We start from the raw sequence: 16,574 nt of genomic DNA, 5'->3' as shown, positions 1-16,574 counted from the left end.
CCCTCTCCGGTCGGATAGTCAGGTGACACGTCATTAACAAACCGGTCGCTTCCCCTCAGCCCTGCCGCACTCTTAAAGGGGAGTTCTGTCACAGCCCCGGCGCCGGCAGCTGCACACTGATGTTAGGTCGCGTTCGGGAAGCGCAGATGTCCGCAGATCTGCGCTGCTCCGCCAATGGGATCGGTGGAGTTGTGCAGATCTGCGCAGAACTGCGGAAATCTGCGCTACAAGAACGCGACTTTACTACTATGCCGAACTGGGAAAACATGCTTCTTCGTCTTTAAATGTGCTTTATCGCTCTATGTGTTGTAGGTCAATCTTAAATTGTGCAATTTATCGTGGGCATCTTCATCATCTCGGTCAATACAATAGGACTGATAAGAAAATATCACTTCTGTTCTAATAAACAGAATATATATTAATAAAAAGCCACATATGCTGCAAGAATACGAAAGCAACTCCTCGCCGTTACCGTTTTCAATTGCAATACAATGCAATTACACGTATCACCGTTGTAATAATAATAATAATAATAATAATAATAATAATAATAATAATAAACAATTAGTCCCCAAAGGAATCCATAATTTCACCCCCTTTCCTAAGGCACAATATAGGTACACTACACAGCAGGTGTGAGGAAGGCAGATGGTGGGTGCATGTGCTGTACATACCCCCAGTATACACTCACCTAAAGGATTATTAGGAACACCATACTAATACTGTGTTTGACCCCCTTTCGCCTTCAGAACTGCCTTAATTCTACGTGGCATTGATTCAACAAGGTGCTGAAAGCATTCTTTAGAAATGTTGGCCCATATTGATAGGATAGCATCTTGCAGTTGATGGAGATTTGTGGGATGCACATCCAGGGCACGAAGCTCCCGTTCCACCACATCCCAAAGATGCTCTATTGGGTTGAGATCTGGTGACTGTGGGGGCCAGTTTAGTACAGTGAACTCATTGTCATGTTCAAGAAACCAATTTGAAATGATTCGACCTTTGTGACATGGTGCATTATCCTGCTGGAAGTAGCCATCAGAGGATGGGTACATGGTGGTCATAAAGGGATGGACATGGTCAGAAACAATGCTCAGGTAGGCCGTGGCATTTAAACGATGCCCAATTGGCACTAAGGGGCCTAAAGTGTGCCAAGAAAACATCCCCCACACCATTACACCACCACCACCAGCCTGCACAGTGGTAACAAGGCATGATGGATCCATGTTCTCATTCTGTTTACGCCAAATTCTGACTCTACCATCTGAATGTCTCAACAGAAATCGAGACTCATCAGACCAGGCAACATTTTTCCAGTCTTCAACTGTCCAATTTTGGTGAGCTTGTGCAAATTGTAGCCTCTTTTTCCTATTTGTAGTGGAGATGAGTGGTACCCGGTGGGGTCTTCTGCTGTTGTAGCCCGTCCGCCTCAAGGTTGTACGTGTTATGGCTTCACAAATGCTTTGCTGCATACCTCGGTTGTAACGAGTGGTTATTTCAGTCAAAGTTGCTCTTCTATCAGCTTGAATCAGTCGGCCCATTCTCCTCTGACCTCTAGCATCAACAAGGCATTTTCGCCCACAGGACTGCCGCATACTGGATGTTTTTCCCTTTTCACACCATTCTTTGTAAACCCTAGAAATGGTTGTGCGTGAAAATCCCAGTAACTGAGCAGATTTTGAAATACTCAGACCGGCCCGTCTGGGACCAACAACCATGCCACGCTCAAAATTGCTTAAATCACCTTTCTTTCCCATTCAGACATTCAGTTTGGAGTTCAGGAGATTGTCTTGACCAGGACCACACCCCTAAATGCATTGAAGCAACTGCCATGTGATTGGTTGGTTAGATAATTGCATTAATGAGAAATTGAACAGGTGTTCCTAATAATCCTTTAGGTGAGTGTATATATACACTGCTGGACAAGGCCTCTCCATAACTACTGAAATCTAAAACTGTATATACACATTGCACTTTTTCCATGGACCAGCATTTTATTGTATTTTATTTTATTTGGCGTATTGCATGTATTTGTTGTATGTTTACGGTGTTGTTGTTTTTAGACCTGCTTGCACACCAATTGCCCTCTGGGTTTATAATTAAAACAAAATCTGAACAAGATGTTTCCACTTGTTTTGATCTATTGCTTCTCCTTTCCATGTCACGCCTGCAAAGTTAATTATTCAATCTTTCAATTTTTCATGTGGTCTTCTAAATATTTTTTCATCCCTTTCATCTCATCTGTTTTTTTCCGTTCCTCGAAGCAAGATTAAAGTCCAGCTGAGTAAGTATGCGATTTAATGAATAGGTAATCCTATTGTTATAGTTAAATATACTACATTACTATGCAGAGATCCCCAATGTTATTGGTGCTGTGGACTGCAGTCAGATCCCCATCAAGGCACCCTCAGTACCAAATCAGGCAGATTTTGTGAACAGGAAATAATTTAACACCAATAACAGGTGCTTATGACTTTATCAGTTACATGAAATTAAAAATGAGCTACAATTCAGCAGCTGATGCAAATAACTCAACATTTTAATGATAATTATACAATACCAGTGCTAGACAGCAAGGTATCAGATTTTGGATAATACTGTACATCATCCATGACTTAACCTCAGTTATTTCTATATGGCCTCCTGCCTCATTGACAATATTGAAGCCAAGTGGCCAGGCCCTGTCTGAATTTTCAGAGGCTCTACATTGTGTCAGAGATTCGAGGAGGGTATAGGAAATCATCTTATGTGTCTGAAATCATTGCTTAAAGACTAGTTTTATGAAGTGATCGAAGAGTGTTCATCTCATAGGTCACTATTATGTGATAATTTCCAGTTAAATTGGCTACAAAAGCGAATAAACTATAATACTACAGTATGATATATATGGCAAAATATGACTAAGCAACAGAGATCTAACTATTCTGATGCAGCAGATTTAAATTGGACGTGTGTGAAATTATTATATTGGGGTCAATTCATAGCCAGTGTAATAAAAAAATATATTTAAAATGAAACTATTTTTCTATCACATAACACACAGAGTTAAATAATTTGATTAATTGCACATTAACAAGAAGAGTCTTACTTTTCCACACCCCTGAAGAAAGTGTCACCCTTTTGGGGAGGGGGCTTATGGTCTGTGCTTGGCTCTGGAACAAGGATCTTGCAAGGCAATCAATGATTCAACCCCTTTAATTGTTTATAGCCGTTGCAGTTGTTGCAGTTATTAAGCAAATACAACACTGAATATGCAGCAAATGTCTAACACACTGTTTTTCCTCTTTCTCTCAAAATGGTCTGATTGGAACACAAAAATCTTTAACTAAATATGCATGGAATATAACTATCTCTCTATCATAATGCACTATGCATTGTAAAGTCTTTAATAAGATAACATAATTTGAGATTGTAAAAACAACCTAACATCTTCCTCTTATATAAAAAAAGTATGTCTTTATTTGTAAAGGAATAATAAATTAAGATTACAAAAGCATTAGAGATTGTTCTGAATACTGAATTATAAATGTATTGAATGTCAAAACACGTGAACTTTTAGCAATAGGGAAATCTATCACATGTTGTATCAGGTGACCAATTAGTGGGCGAGGTATACAACAAAATTAATTATTTTCCCCTTGATTCATTTTAAGTATGTGAGACCTTCTAATAACTGTAATTATTTTACTTTTTGGTCTCTACTGAAATATTCACACACCACTGAATGGCATAAATATAAAATATATAATTCTTTCTATGGCCACCAAGGGCACTCTCCATAAAAGCACACTATTGTTGCATGTTCTCGAACAGTCTGTAATTGTGCAACATACAATGCCCACTCCATTTTCAAGCCTCAAGCTAGTTAATTGCATGTTGCTGTTTTTCATGGCTGTCTAAATCAACACTTGTCTTTAACGAGGCACAGGACAAGAGACTGAGAGAGGCAGAGCATATTTTGATTTGATGTTCCAGTAGCTGCTGGTTGTGTATACTAAAGCATTCGAACACATGGGCTGTTATAATGTGGATATTTGACTGTATGGGGACAATATACCCTGATGACCCCTTCACCCATGATCATCATGCTGCAGCTTCCATCATGGCAGCCCCAGTTTACACTGTTCTCCAGGATACTGCATTTCCCCTCTGTCCTGCACACTCACTCTTGGCCATCAGCAACATTGTCTTTGAGACATGACTCATTAATGCAGCATTACAGAACACCGTTATTTCTTGCTACTAGTGTCTAATGTTACAAACAGGCATCCAAACAGCAGGGTATTTCATTAATTCTTCTTGAATGTTCCACATTTGCTATTGCATCAGCAGGTGTAAAAAGCTGAGTAAAAACAGTTGTTGCTGGAGTATATATCTGGTTCAATGAGGACATGACAGAGTATCAGTCTTCACAGCCAAATGTGTTGTGATTAAGATCTGTTAGGGGAAAATCCCCAGGATTACTTTGTAGTCTGCAACCTCACCATCTAATTGATATGCCAACGTTTCTTCAGACTCCAGCAAAGCGTGGATACATTCTGCTAGCTTTTAATTTTTTTCTATGTGGTATGATTAAACAAGAACTATGACCCCCCCCCTCCACACACACACATGCCTTATGTTAAATGCTTGTGCTTTTAACATTTTAGATATAAGTATTTTGTCAGGCACGCTGTTTATATACTGGTATACAATATTGGTAAATGTATACTGTTTCATGTTTAATTGAAAAAGAAGAGGTGGGGTGTGTGTGTGTGTGTGTGTGTGTGTGTGTGTGTGTGTGTGTGTGTGTGTGTGTGTGTGTGTGTGTGTGAGAGAGAGAGAGAGAGAAGAGGTGGGGTGTGTGTGTGTGTGTGTGTGTGAGAGAGAGAGAGAGAGAAGAGGTGGTGTGTGTGTGTGTGTGTGTGTGTGTGTGTGTGTGAGAGAGAGAGAGAGAGAGAGAGAAGAGGTGGGGTGTGTGTGTGTGTGTGTGTGTGTGTGTGTGTGTGTGAGAGAGAGAGAGAGAGAGAGAGAGAAGAGGTGGGGTGTGTGTGTGTGTGTGTGTGTGTGTGAGAGAGAGAGAGAGAGAGAGAGAAGAGGTGGGGTGTGTGTGAGAGAGAGAGAGAAGAGGTGGGGTGTGTGTGTGTGTGTGTGTGAGAGAGAGAGAGAGAGAGAGAGAGAGAGAGAGAGAGAGAGAGAGAGAAGAGGTGGGGTGTGTGTGTGTGTGTGAGAGAGAGAGAGAGAGAGAGAGAAGAGGTGGGGTGTGTGTGTGAGAGAGAGAGAGAGAGAGAGAGAGAGAGAGAGAGAGAGAGAGAGAAGAGGTGGGGTGTGTGTGTGTGTGTGTGTGTGTGTGTGTGAGAGAGAGAGAGAGAGAGAGAGAGAGAGAAGAGGTGGGGTGTGTGTGTGTGTGTGTGTGTGAGAGAGAGAGAGAGAGAGAGAGAGAGAGAGAGAGAGAGAGAGAGAGAGAGAGAGGTGGGGTGTGTGGGTGGGTGGATGCTGCAGGAGCTGAGAGAGGGGCTTCAAACAGCACTGCACTGAAAGGACTGCATGCTTGGAATTGATATTACAGTCATACTCATTCATACTTAGACTTTTTCCCATATGCTGTAAATCATTTATAATTGTAATTAAAACATGCTTCTTTTTGGAGCCGGTTTGATGGCCTGTATTGAGCTCTCGTCAGCCGGCACTGCGGGCTCGAGGCGGGCTGGTTGCCACGCAGCGGGTCTTGGCGTTTGAGGGGCGGGGCCGCGGTCACGTGTCCGGAAGTGCAGCCACGTCGCCAGCGCAGCGCAGCTTCCAGGAGCGCTCGACTCATTTCTCACTACAGTAAGGAAAACTGAACATCGGTGTTTATTTTCTCAGGATCTGTTTTTAAATTTAATTTTGGCAAGGCTACGAAATCTCCTAACGGCAGGAATATAATACAAGTGATACTTCTATCTTAAGTGCTTAAGGTATAGACAGCTGGATTTTTTTGATCTTTGATTTCCGTCCCAAGTCACTTACGCTACGGTTTCCACACAAAGAAACTTCTGAATTTAGACTATTATCAACGACGATGTTCATAATCATGTTTGAACTAGATGCAAGCGCAATCATCTAATTACGTATTGTGCATTATGTCGCTTTTGTAAGTGCTATTGCAGTGATCAATATTAGTGATTAGTTTACATGATGCTGATATTTAATTTAAACTATGACCACTTATTTTAAATGTTTTTTTTTCGAATCACTACGAAAAATGTTGTCAGCTATATAAACTAAACATGAAATAATAACTGATATTTCCTAATAAAACATGACGTGGAACAATGTAGTCATCCCGGAAGACACGCATTGAACTCAAACTTAAATTAAATTGTAATGTATGTATTGTCACGCACATTCAAAGTCTGTAGCACCTGAAAATGTAAATCAATAAAATGGAAAGTGTCCGTTTAGTTTTATGCATATGTGGTATTAAATGCTTGATTAAATGTAAATGAGTATTATTAGCTGCAGTCTCTCTCTCTCTCTCTCTCTCTCTCTCTCTCTCTCTCTCTCTCTCTCTCTCTCTCTCTCTCTCTCTCTCTCTCTAGAAATGGCTCAGTTTGAGAAGGTATCCAAAAAGTCTGCTCTTCACCCTAAGCCTGCTGGATTGGTTCTCCAGTATGGCACAGCGGGATTTCGCACCAGTGCTCAGCAACTTGACCACATCATGTTTAGGATGGGACTGCTGGCTACACTGAGGTCCAGAAAAACTAAATCTACCATCGGAGTAATGGTTACTGCCTCCCACAACCCTGAGGTACAGGCTTTAAGACACGGTATACATTTTGACAAATGATTTGTCTTCATTTTCAAAAGTAATACATTTAATATTGAGTAGAGCATTTTGATTTTAAACATTAACAGCAGGAATCTGATGCCTGCCTCCTGTTCTAATCTGTTTTTCCCTCCATAAAGGAGGACAATGGGGTGAAACTAATAGACCCTATGGGAGAGATGGTGTCCGCTGCTTGGGAAGAGTATGCCACACAACTGGCTAATGCAGAGCAGGAGGGATTACTGAAAGCCTTAAAGGATATAATTGAAAAAGAAGCTGTGGACATGAATCAGGAGGGCTACGTAGTCATGGGGAGAGACACCAGGTAATCACAGGCGGAACGGGGCAGAAGGTGGTGCTGTGTGTAATTTGTTGAAAAGCGAGGCTGCCTTGTACCACCTTGTAAAATTAGCTTATATTCCCATCATTGCCATTTGCTTGATTGCTTTATCGACCTCCATATTGTTTCTTGCCAAACTGAATTTCAATTTCTTATCAAAATGTATTGGCTGAAATGGAGAAGTGGTTCTCCTTTGCTTATATAATTGGACATGTATATCATCATAATGTCTTCATCGGCCTGTATCGATCCACTGCTGGATGAAGGCCTCCCCAAGATGTTATACACTCACCTAAAGGATTTTTAGGAACACCTGTTCAATTTCTCATTAATGCAATTATCTAACCAACCAATCAGTTGCTTCAATGCATTTAGGGGTGTGGTCCTGGTCAAGACAATCTCCTGAACTCCAAACTGAATGTCTGAATGGGAAAGAAAGGTGATTTAAGCAATTTTGAGCGTGGCATGGTTGTTGGTGCCAGATGGGCCGGTCTGAGTATTTCACAGTCTGCTCAGTTACTGGGATTTTCACGCACAACCATTTCTAGGGTTTACAAAGAATGGTGTGAAAAGGGAAAAACATCCAGTATGCGGCAGTCCTGTGGGCGAAAATGCCTTGTTGATGCTAGAGGTCAGAGGAGAATGGGCCGACTGATTCAAGCTGATAGAAGAGCAACTTTGACTGAAATAACCACTCGTTACAACCGAGGTATGCAGCAAAGCATTTGTGAAGCCACAACACGTACAACCTTGAGGCGGATGGGCTACAACAGCAGAAGACCCCACCGGGTACCACTCATCTCCACTACAAATAGGAAAAAGAGGCTACAATTTGCACAAGCTCACCAAAATTGGACAGTTGAAGACTGGAAAAATGTTGCCTGGTCTGATGAGTCTCGATTTCAGTTGAGACATTCAGATGGTAGAGTCAGAATTTGGCGTAAACAGAATGAGAACATGGATCCATCATGCCTTTTTACCACTGTGCAGGCTGGTGGTGGTGGTGTAATGGTGTGGGGGATGTTTTCTTGGCACACTTTAGGTCCCTTAGTGCCAATTGGGCATCGTTTAAATGCCACGGCCTACCTGAGCATTGTTTCTGACCATGTCCATCCCTTTATGACCACCATGTACCCATCCTCTGATGGCTACTTCCAGCAGGATAATGCACCATGTCACAAAGGTCAAATCATTTCAAATTGGTTTCTTGAACATGACAATGAGTTCACTGTACTAAACTGGCCCCCACAGTCACCAGATCTCAACCCAATAGAGCATCTTTGGGATGTGGTGGAACAGGAGCTTCGTGCCCTGGATGTGCATCCCACAAATCTTCATCAACTGCAAGATGCTATCCTATCAATATGGGCCAACATTTCTAAAGAATGCTTTCAGCACCTTGTTGAATCAATGCCACGTAGAATTAAGGCAGTTCTGAAGGCGAAAGGGGGTCAAACACAGTATTAGTATGGTGTTCCTAATAATCCTTTAGGTGAGTGTATATAGTAGAGACTAGAGAGATTCATATAGATATATTTGCATCTAACTGAAACTTTTTTCCCTGTAGGCCAAGCAGCGGGAAGCTTTCACAGGCTGTGTTTGATGGGGTCACTTCCCTAGGAGGCAAATGCCATGGTATGCTTACATTTCTACGTAGAAGAGCAGTGCTGCTTAATCCTGACATTAAACGAAACGCACCATTCCGTGATATTAAGCATACTTTTCTCTGCTCACCCCTATAGATGCTAATAGCTTGGACCTATACCTGCTGATGGTGCTAGTGATTTGTGTGACTTGTGATCTTGAGTGTCACTCTATTGACAGATTACGGCCTGGTGACGACCCCACAGCTGCACTTTGTGGTTTGTTGTCAGAACACGCAGGGCAGGTACGGCACAGGTACTGTAGAGGGCTACTACCAGAAGCTGGCCCAGGCTTTCATTCAGCTTACAAAGCAGGTAAGGCTATTGTGCTGAATGCTTCGCTTTCAGCCCTCCACCTATATTACCTGCAAACATGGGGTAGAATTAATGTGTATTCCTTCCTAAGGCACCTAACCGCACAGACGACCAGAAGCACATTAAGGTGGATGGTGCGAATGGCATCGGGGCCTTGAAGCTGAAGGAGATGGAGCAGTTTCTGCAAAAGGAGCTGCAGATATCGCTTTACAATGATGGCAGCTGTGGAAAACTCAACTACCAGTGTGGGGCGGATTATGTCAAAGTACAGCAGAAGCCTCCACATGGTAGGCAAGAACTTTGGTACAACCTTATCAGCTGCTTGGGCCAAAGGTTGATCATTAACATGATTATTTTAAAGCTATAAAGCAAATGTCAGATGTCAGTGTATACAAAGAAGGCAATGGGATCTTGTCATTTTGCCCTCCATTCACATACATAATATAGAGGAAAACACAAGAGATCACTGCTGTTGCAGCTGTTTATAGTCCAAACTGACTTTACTCTGGCAGCCACTGTACTATATTGTAGTGTGATCTAATTCTGTTTAGTTTAGATTTAGCTTTGCAGGCAGAACTGAAAGTAGGTAGTGTCAACAAGTGTTCCTGCATTTTCTTTAATGTAGTGTTTCCTGCTACCAAGAAACGACAAGATAATACATGATTTTAATGTTGAGGTTTTTCAGGATTTATTCAGCTTGTATTTATGGTCTGCCTTGAAAACATTAAACACTTAGTAGTGGCAGCATTAGTAGTGTTTGTGTATAGGCTACTCAAAATGGACAAATAAATCACAATAGGATTACATTTACATTGATTTATAATGCAAATGTAAAAAAATCTAAGTGTGCTCTGTTTAAAAGCCATGGCTCCTGTTTAGTGGATGTATTGAGGGGAATCTTCTATATAGCAAATACCATTTCTAACCACAGGAGGGAGGTCATGTATATGAAATAGAGTAGGCATGAAATTGATTGACTTGTATATCATATGCAGAGTGGCATAAAACAAATTAATGAAATTATTTTTATGAAGGTTTTAATCAACAATGATCAACTTTTTTAAATGTTCCCATTGTCCTTTTTGGTTTTTACTGTATACCAAAGAATCTTCCAGTTTTTAGACCCAAATGTTGATGTATCATCATAGCTTTTGGCTGATATTTTCTAGAGCAGAGTTACACCCTTAAAACTTGCATAGAAAATATGAGACTGGCACATTATTTCCTTTTCTAACTGATATTTTCTTTTTTGTTCAATAAGGTCTCCAGCTGACAGTAGGGGAACGCAGCTGCTCTTTCGACGGAGACGCTGATAGAATAATTTACTACTACGTTGATGCGGCTAAGTGCTTTCACCTGCTGGATGGAGATAAAATCGCAATGTTGATCAGCACCTTCCTCAAAGAGCTCCTCGTACAAGTAAGTCACAAACATAGAGTTGACCTGGATAAGGCATTACATAGCTTATAGTTGCATTATCTGTACTTGGCATTGATTGAGGAATGTTTGTATGTATCTTCATGGACCTCCAAATGGAATGTAGTATATTATTGGCATCGATGTCCTTAAAACCTGACGTTGAGATTTACTGTCTAAATGTTTGTCTGCTTTTAATGATGAATCTGTGTCATAGTGCTGTGCCTCTGAAATGTGCACATTGTGAAATGCATTGTCTGCACTGAAGACTGTTTCTCTAGCCGTGTCCCTTTTGTTGTCCAGGCTGGCTTGGATCTACAGATCGCAGTGGTACAGACTGCTTACGCAAATGGCAGCTCAACTCGTTACCTTGAAGAAACAATGAAGGTGATTATAAGTTACTGCAGATGTGATTGAATTCTTCTACTTCTGAGTCATTCTGTGTGAAATGTATTTACTTCAATACATGATATGAAACGTAAATATGTGTATGTAATATTAGGGACTTGCACACCCTTAATGTATTTATATTGATGTATTCTTTCCACTTGTTTAAACAATACTACCAATCTTGTGTAATTTAGTGATATGTGTGCATGTGCTACAGAAGTGTAATGTGTGTATGTGTTTTTTGAATCCCCAGGTACAAGTACACTGTGCAAAGACAGGGGTCAAGCATTTGCACCATAAGGCTCAGGAGTTTGACATCGGGGTTTATTTTGAGGCCAATGGCCACGGCACTGTAAGTATCAAAATAGTCAGTAGTATTATTCTATTCAATTAGATGTGCTTATTTTGTCATTTTCACTTTGTCGCACACTACTGACAAAAAGACTAGAAACGCCAAACGCGGAGGGATGTTGAGTGAGGATTATATTGTTCAGGTGTCCTTTCTCTGAACCCTGCAGTACTAATATTGTAAATGCATTTAAATAATGAATTCATTCTTTATCTGTATTCAGGCTTCTTTGATACTTTATTGAATTGTCTAGTTTGAATGATAAAACCTATTTTGATGAAGAACATACGTTTTTCCCTTTTATCCTTAAAGTTGTTTTTGTGCGGCATTGGGTGTTGACTCCATTGTAAGATATAAAGCTCCTTCACAGCAGCCTGAATTGTGGCCCTCCCTTGTCACAGGTTCTGTTCAGCAAAGCAGCTGAAGAGAAGATCAGACAGCTGGCACTAGACCAAAATATAAATGATGAGAAAAAAAGGGCAGCGAAGCTCCTGGAGAATACTGTCAATCTAATCAATCAGGTGAGGAAATACTGAAAGAGGCAGGGATCTGAGTACAGAAGGGCCCTGTTCCAGTTTTATTGCCGGTCTTGTTTTATTGTGTATTGTTGTTTTACATTATAGAATCCCATTGAAAAGTAGACCATGATTACATTTTGTATAGATTACACATGATGCAGTAAATTACACTTCTTCATTTACAGTTTACAGTTACTGTAAACCTATGATGGTACTACTTTAGGGCAAAAAAGGAACTGTCAAATTCAACATTATGCACAAGTGAATAGGTGTTTAGTTTAGTTTGTTGGTACACAAAAAACAGTAATACGTTTCATTACCAGATATATCGCACAATATCTAAATTGTTGAGCACACGGTAATCACGGTGTCACCTGCTGTTGCTTTGTTTTGCAGACGGTGGGCGATGCCATTTCAGACATGTTGGTAATCGAGGCTATCCTGGCTCTGAAAGGCATGAGTGTTCAGCAGTGGGATGCCATGTATACTGATCTGCCAAACAGACAGCTCAAAGTCAAGGTCAGAGCCTCCTTTCACCTTTCAAGGCGGGAATGTTGTGTGAACATGTTTAGCATGATGATAATTTAATTATTCCCTCTGTTGCTAATGCCCGGTGCTATTATGTTACCTGCTTTGAAAATAGTAACCTGTTATTGAAACTAATATACAAAACGACTTGATGAATTAGGTTGGTCCAAATAATTAGTGCAAATGATATCCACTTAAATTAAAAAGTGTCTGAGTTGAGCTGGCGTGGTGAGCTGTGGAGTCGCAATTAATTAGTGACCTTTCCTCTTGAATACATGATGTCAGCTGCAGTTTTGCTTGATGAAATATTTACACACGGTATGAAATAGATGTGTGCTTTGTCCCGTCCTTTAGGTGATCGACAGGCGAGTCATTGAAACGACGGATGCAGAGAGGCGTGCCGTGACCCCGGCAGGCCTGCAGGATGCCATTGATGCTCTTGTGGGCAACTACAGCCTGGCAAGGGCCTTTGTCCGCCCGTCGGGAACCGAGGATGTCGTGAGGGTGTATGCTGAAGCAGACACACAGGTACAATCACTTCTACACTACCAGTCAAAAGTTTTAGAACACCCCCATTTTTCTAGTTTTTATTGAAATTGAAGCAGTTTAAGTCCAGTGAATAACCTGAAATGGTACAAAGGTAAGCGGTAAACTGCCAGAAGTAAAAAAAAAAAAAAGGTTAGGTTACAAAAAACTGAAAAACAATGTACATTTCAGAGTTATATACTGTTACTACACCCTCTTAAACATTATTTGGCAGTGTTATGTGCAGCTCCTGTGCATGGAAGTGACACTGTATTCCTACAATGTGCACATTGTTTGAAAGCTTATTCTCTTGGCTACCAGCGCGTTTCATTCTCAAACATCCGATTTACAGTTTCCATGTTGCCCGCCGTCATTCAGAGCCCGGGGGGTAAACGCGCAGTCTGCTCCGGGGTAGGGGATCTCATTCAGACAGTCACAGTAATCACTCAGTTTTCAATCAGTAATCAATCAGATTTCTTTGCAACCTAACGATTAATCCAGTATTATTATTTGATGTTCTATCAAACACAGAGAAGTTCAGATCCAATTATGTCAAATCATTGTGTATGAGTACACTGTAAACAGTTTTCCATCTTGACATTTTGAGCTCTCTATGGGTGTGTGTTGCTTCTGCCAAAACGTGGATGGTCTTGTTTTGATCAGTAGACTGTCTGGTTCCAGAATATGTCATAATTGTCAATATTTTCTGAGATTTTGTATTCCTACTCAGACCAAGTATCCCCCCACCCCCCCATTTCAGAATGCAGGGGGGTATAAATACAACATTTTTCACATCAGGGTCTCAGTATTCATGGGATACCATGCACTTGGCAAACAACATAACAGTGAAGAGCACACATGGGATTAAAGAGAAGCACATGGGTTTGGTGCCCTTTTAAGGGTACCAGAGGGGTTTGTCAGTTTAAGGAAATCTTAAGGGGTTAAATTTTGGTAAACAAAACAATTCCATGATTTATTTTTTATCTCCAATTGTTTATTTGTTCTATTCTTTAATATCAGTGTACATTGAGACATTAAACTGTGTAAATGTTAATAAAAACTGGAAAGATTGACTGGAACTTTTGACTGGTAGTGTACACTCACCTAAAGGATTATTAGGAACACCTGTTCAATTTCTCATTAATGCAATTATCTAATCAACCAATCACATGGCAGTTGCTTCAATGCATTTAGGGGTGTGGTCCTGGTCAAGACAATCTCCTGAACTCCAAACTGAATGTCTGAATGGGAAAGAAAGGTGATTTAAGCAATTTTGAGCGTGGCATGGTTGTTGGTGCCAGACGGGCCGGTCTGAGTATTTCACAATCTGCTCAGTTACTGGGATTTTCACGCACAACCATTTCTAGGGTTTACAAACAAAGGTGTGAAAAGGGAAAAACATCCAGTATGCGGCAGTCCTGTGGGTGAAAATGCCTTGTTGATGCTAGAGGTCAGAGGAGAATGGGCCGACTGATTCAAGCTGATAGAAGAGCAACTTTGACTGAAATAACCACTCGTTACAACCGAGGTATGCAGCAAAGCATTTGTGAAGCCACAACACGTACAACCTTGAGGCGGATGGGCTACAACAGCAGAAGACCCCACCGGGTACCACTCATCTCCACTACAAATAGGAAAAAGAGGCTACAATTTGCACAAGCTCACCAAAATTGAACAGTTGAAGACTGAAAAAATGTTGCCTGGTCTGATGAGTCTCGATTTCTGTTGAGACATTCAGATGGTAGAGTCAGAATTTGGCGTAAACAGAATGAGAACATGGATCCATCATGCCTTGTTACCACTGTGCAGGCTGGTGGTGGTGGTGTAATGGTGTGGGGGATGTTTTCTTGGCACACTTTAGGCCCCTTAGTGCCAATTGGGCATCGTTTAAATGCCACGGCCTACCTGAGCATTGTTTCTGACCATGTCCATCCCCTTATGACCACCATGTACCCATCCTCTGATGGCTACTTCCAGCAGGATAATGCACCATGTCACAAAGGTCCAATCATTTCAAATTGGTTTCTTGAACATGACAATGAGTTCACTGTACTAAACTGGCCCCCACAGTCACCAGATCTAAACCCAATAGAGCATCTTTGGGATGTGGTGGAACGGGAGCTTCATGCCCTGGATGTGCATCCCACAAATCTCCATCAACTGCAAGATGCTATCCTATCAATATGGGTCAACATTTCTAAAGAATGCTTTCAGCACCTTGTTGAATCAATGCCACGTAGAATTAAGGCAGTTCTGAAAGCGAAAGGGGGTCAAACACAGTATTAGTATGGTGTTCCTAATAATCCTTTAGCTGAGTGTATATGTTTATATGAATAGGGTGAGATCAGACCCCTCCAGGTGCCTGATCTGCACAGCTTGAACAGAAAAACAAATCCACTGGGGGGGTAGAATTGTTGAGCATTATTAATATTTGTATCTTTGCAATTGCAGGAGAACGCAGACACCCTGGCATATGAAGTGAGTCTGGAAGTGTACAAATTAGCAGGAGGAGCTGGAGATGAGCCAAAGCCACTACATTAACTACAGTCGACTCTAGTTTGTCCTGTATACGCTTTGAACTCAAGATGAATGTTTTCTGAAAATCGTATTAAGTTTTATAAAACACTATGTGGTGTTTATGGATGGGTGAAATTTGACAATGATTTTGTTTTGTAATGTACTGTTTAACCTCGGCCAAGTCAAGTGCTGCCCATGTCGTCCTGAAGCTTTGCTGGACTTCCCAAACAAAGCGATCCACACTAAATGAAGGATTAGTACACCATATTGTTTATTGCAGTGTTGACAATATTGGGTGATTGTATTTGTGTGAGAGAGGGATTCACTTGCCCATCACTGTTCTCTAATGGTACAGTTTGGGATTTTCTGTTTTTGTCTGTATTTTCCATGTAAGTCAATCATGGTGATATTTTTTTTAATTGAATGTTAATTCTATTGTATTTATATTTTTCTGCCGATATCAGCAATTTGTCCAATAAAGAAATTCATAATATTAACCTTAATGATGACTAACTCTGCACATGTGATCTAACCATCTCTAAATATGTTTGTACTAAAACAAACACTAGACTTTATATTTTTGATATTTGAAGGAGCTTTCCAAAATTGACCCTGTAAAAGACCTCTTAATCTAAAGAGCCTACTGCATACTGTATTTTTCAAATGTGACACTACCTTTGGTTGATAACTCAGAATTTAGGGAGGGGTTACATGATACCCTCACTCTTCAGTGTACTGTAGCCTTTAACTTGCCCTTAAGAACATACAAGTCTCATATGTTACTACATCCTATCTGTGTAAGTGCATTATGTTATTGAAGTTAATTTAAATATTGTTAATATTCTTTTATATAAAATTTGAGATTTGTATTCCCTAATGGCACAAAAATACATCCATATTTTCATGTAGAAATGTTTAATCAAGATAATTGAATGGAGAGCATATATGCAATAAACTGCTATCCAGATGACAAATTGTTTTATGCTGCATCATTCAAAATATGTTATGAATCTCTCTCATCACTGTGGCACTGAAAACTCCTAAGTAGCATTTTAAGTGAAACGGCGAACTGCCTGATCTTAGGTCAGTGGCCAAAAATGCATTCATATTCTGCTTTATATATAATCTTACTGCCACTTTCTGAAGTCTGCTAATGAAGTCTTTGGTTGAGTCTTGAGCATAAAGTATATTTTTATATTAGGGCTGTCCACCGTCCAGCTCTCCAGATCTGGACATATCAATGGAA

The 16,574-nt window shown here is 40.7% G+C and overlaps 1 protein-coding gene across 2 annotated transcripts; it reads left to right on the top strand.

Annotated features, from left to right (window-relative positions):
• The first annotated feature begins 5,513 nt into the window (after nucleotides 1-5,513).
• On the top strand, nucleotides 5,514-15,831 carry pgm3 (phosphoglucomutase 3). Of its 2 annotated transcripts, none has more exons than XM_066702376.1 (13): nucleotides 5,514-5,808; nucleotides 6,561-6,769; nucleotides 6,928-7,112; nucleotides 8,695-8,762; nucleotides 8,952-9,085; nucleotides 9,177-9,372; nucleotides 10,347-10,504; nucleotides 10,805-10,888; nucleotides 11,145-11,243; nucleotides 11,642-11,761; nucleotides 12,155-12,277; nucleotides 12,641-12,814; nucleotides 15,263-15,831. In XM_066702376.1, the coding sequence occupies exons 2-13, from the start codon at nucleotides 6,563-6,565 to the stop codon at nucleotides 15,350-15,352; spliced, it is 1,638 nt and encodes a 545-aa protein (XP_066558473.1). In that variant the 5' UTR covers nucleotides 5,514-5,808; nucleotides 6,561-6,562; the 3' UTR covers nucleotides 15,353-15,831. The 2 variants fall into 2 exon arrangements, with proteins under 2 accessions (XP_066558473.1, XP_066558464.1); XM_066702367.1 differs by having other exon boundaries at nucleotides 5,757-5,936.
• Nucleotides 15,832-16,574: the final 743 nt, after the last annotated feature.

Source organism: Amia ocellicauda, chromosome 1, assembly GCF_036373705.1.
Source record: "Amia ocellicauda isolate fAmiCal2 chromosome 1, fAmiCal2.hap1, whole genome shotgun sequence".
Taxonomy (NCBI): Eukaryota; Metazoa; Chordata; class Actinopteri; order Amiiformes; family Amiidae; genus Amia; species Amia ocellicauda.
The sequence above is the reverse complement of the archived record's forward strand: the minus strand, read 5'-3'. Positions and strand labels throughout refer to the sequence as shown.

Bases quoted from the DNA above. Each gene is read 5' to 3' on its own strand.
- pgm3 (XM_066702376.1), top strand. From the start codon at position 6,563: ATGGCTCAGTTTGAGAAGGTATCCAAAAAGTCTGCTCTTCACCCTAAG. The intron at 9,086-9,176 runs GTAAGGCTATTG...TTCCTTCCTAAG, and splicing joins TCATTCAGCTTACAAAGCAG to GCACCTAACCGCACAGACGA. The intron at 12,815-15,262 runs GTACAATCACTT...TTGCAATTGCAG, and splicing joins ATGCTGAAGCAGACACACAG to GAGAACGCAGACACCCTGGC.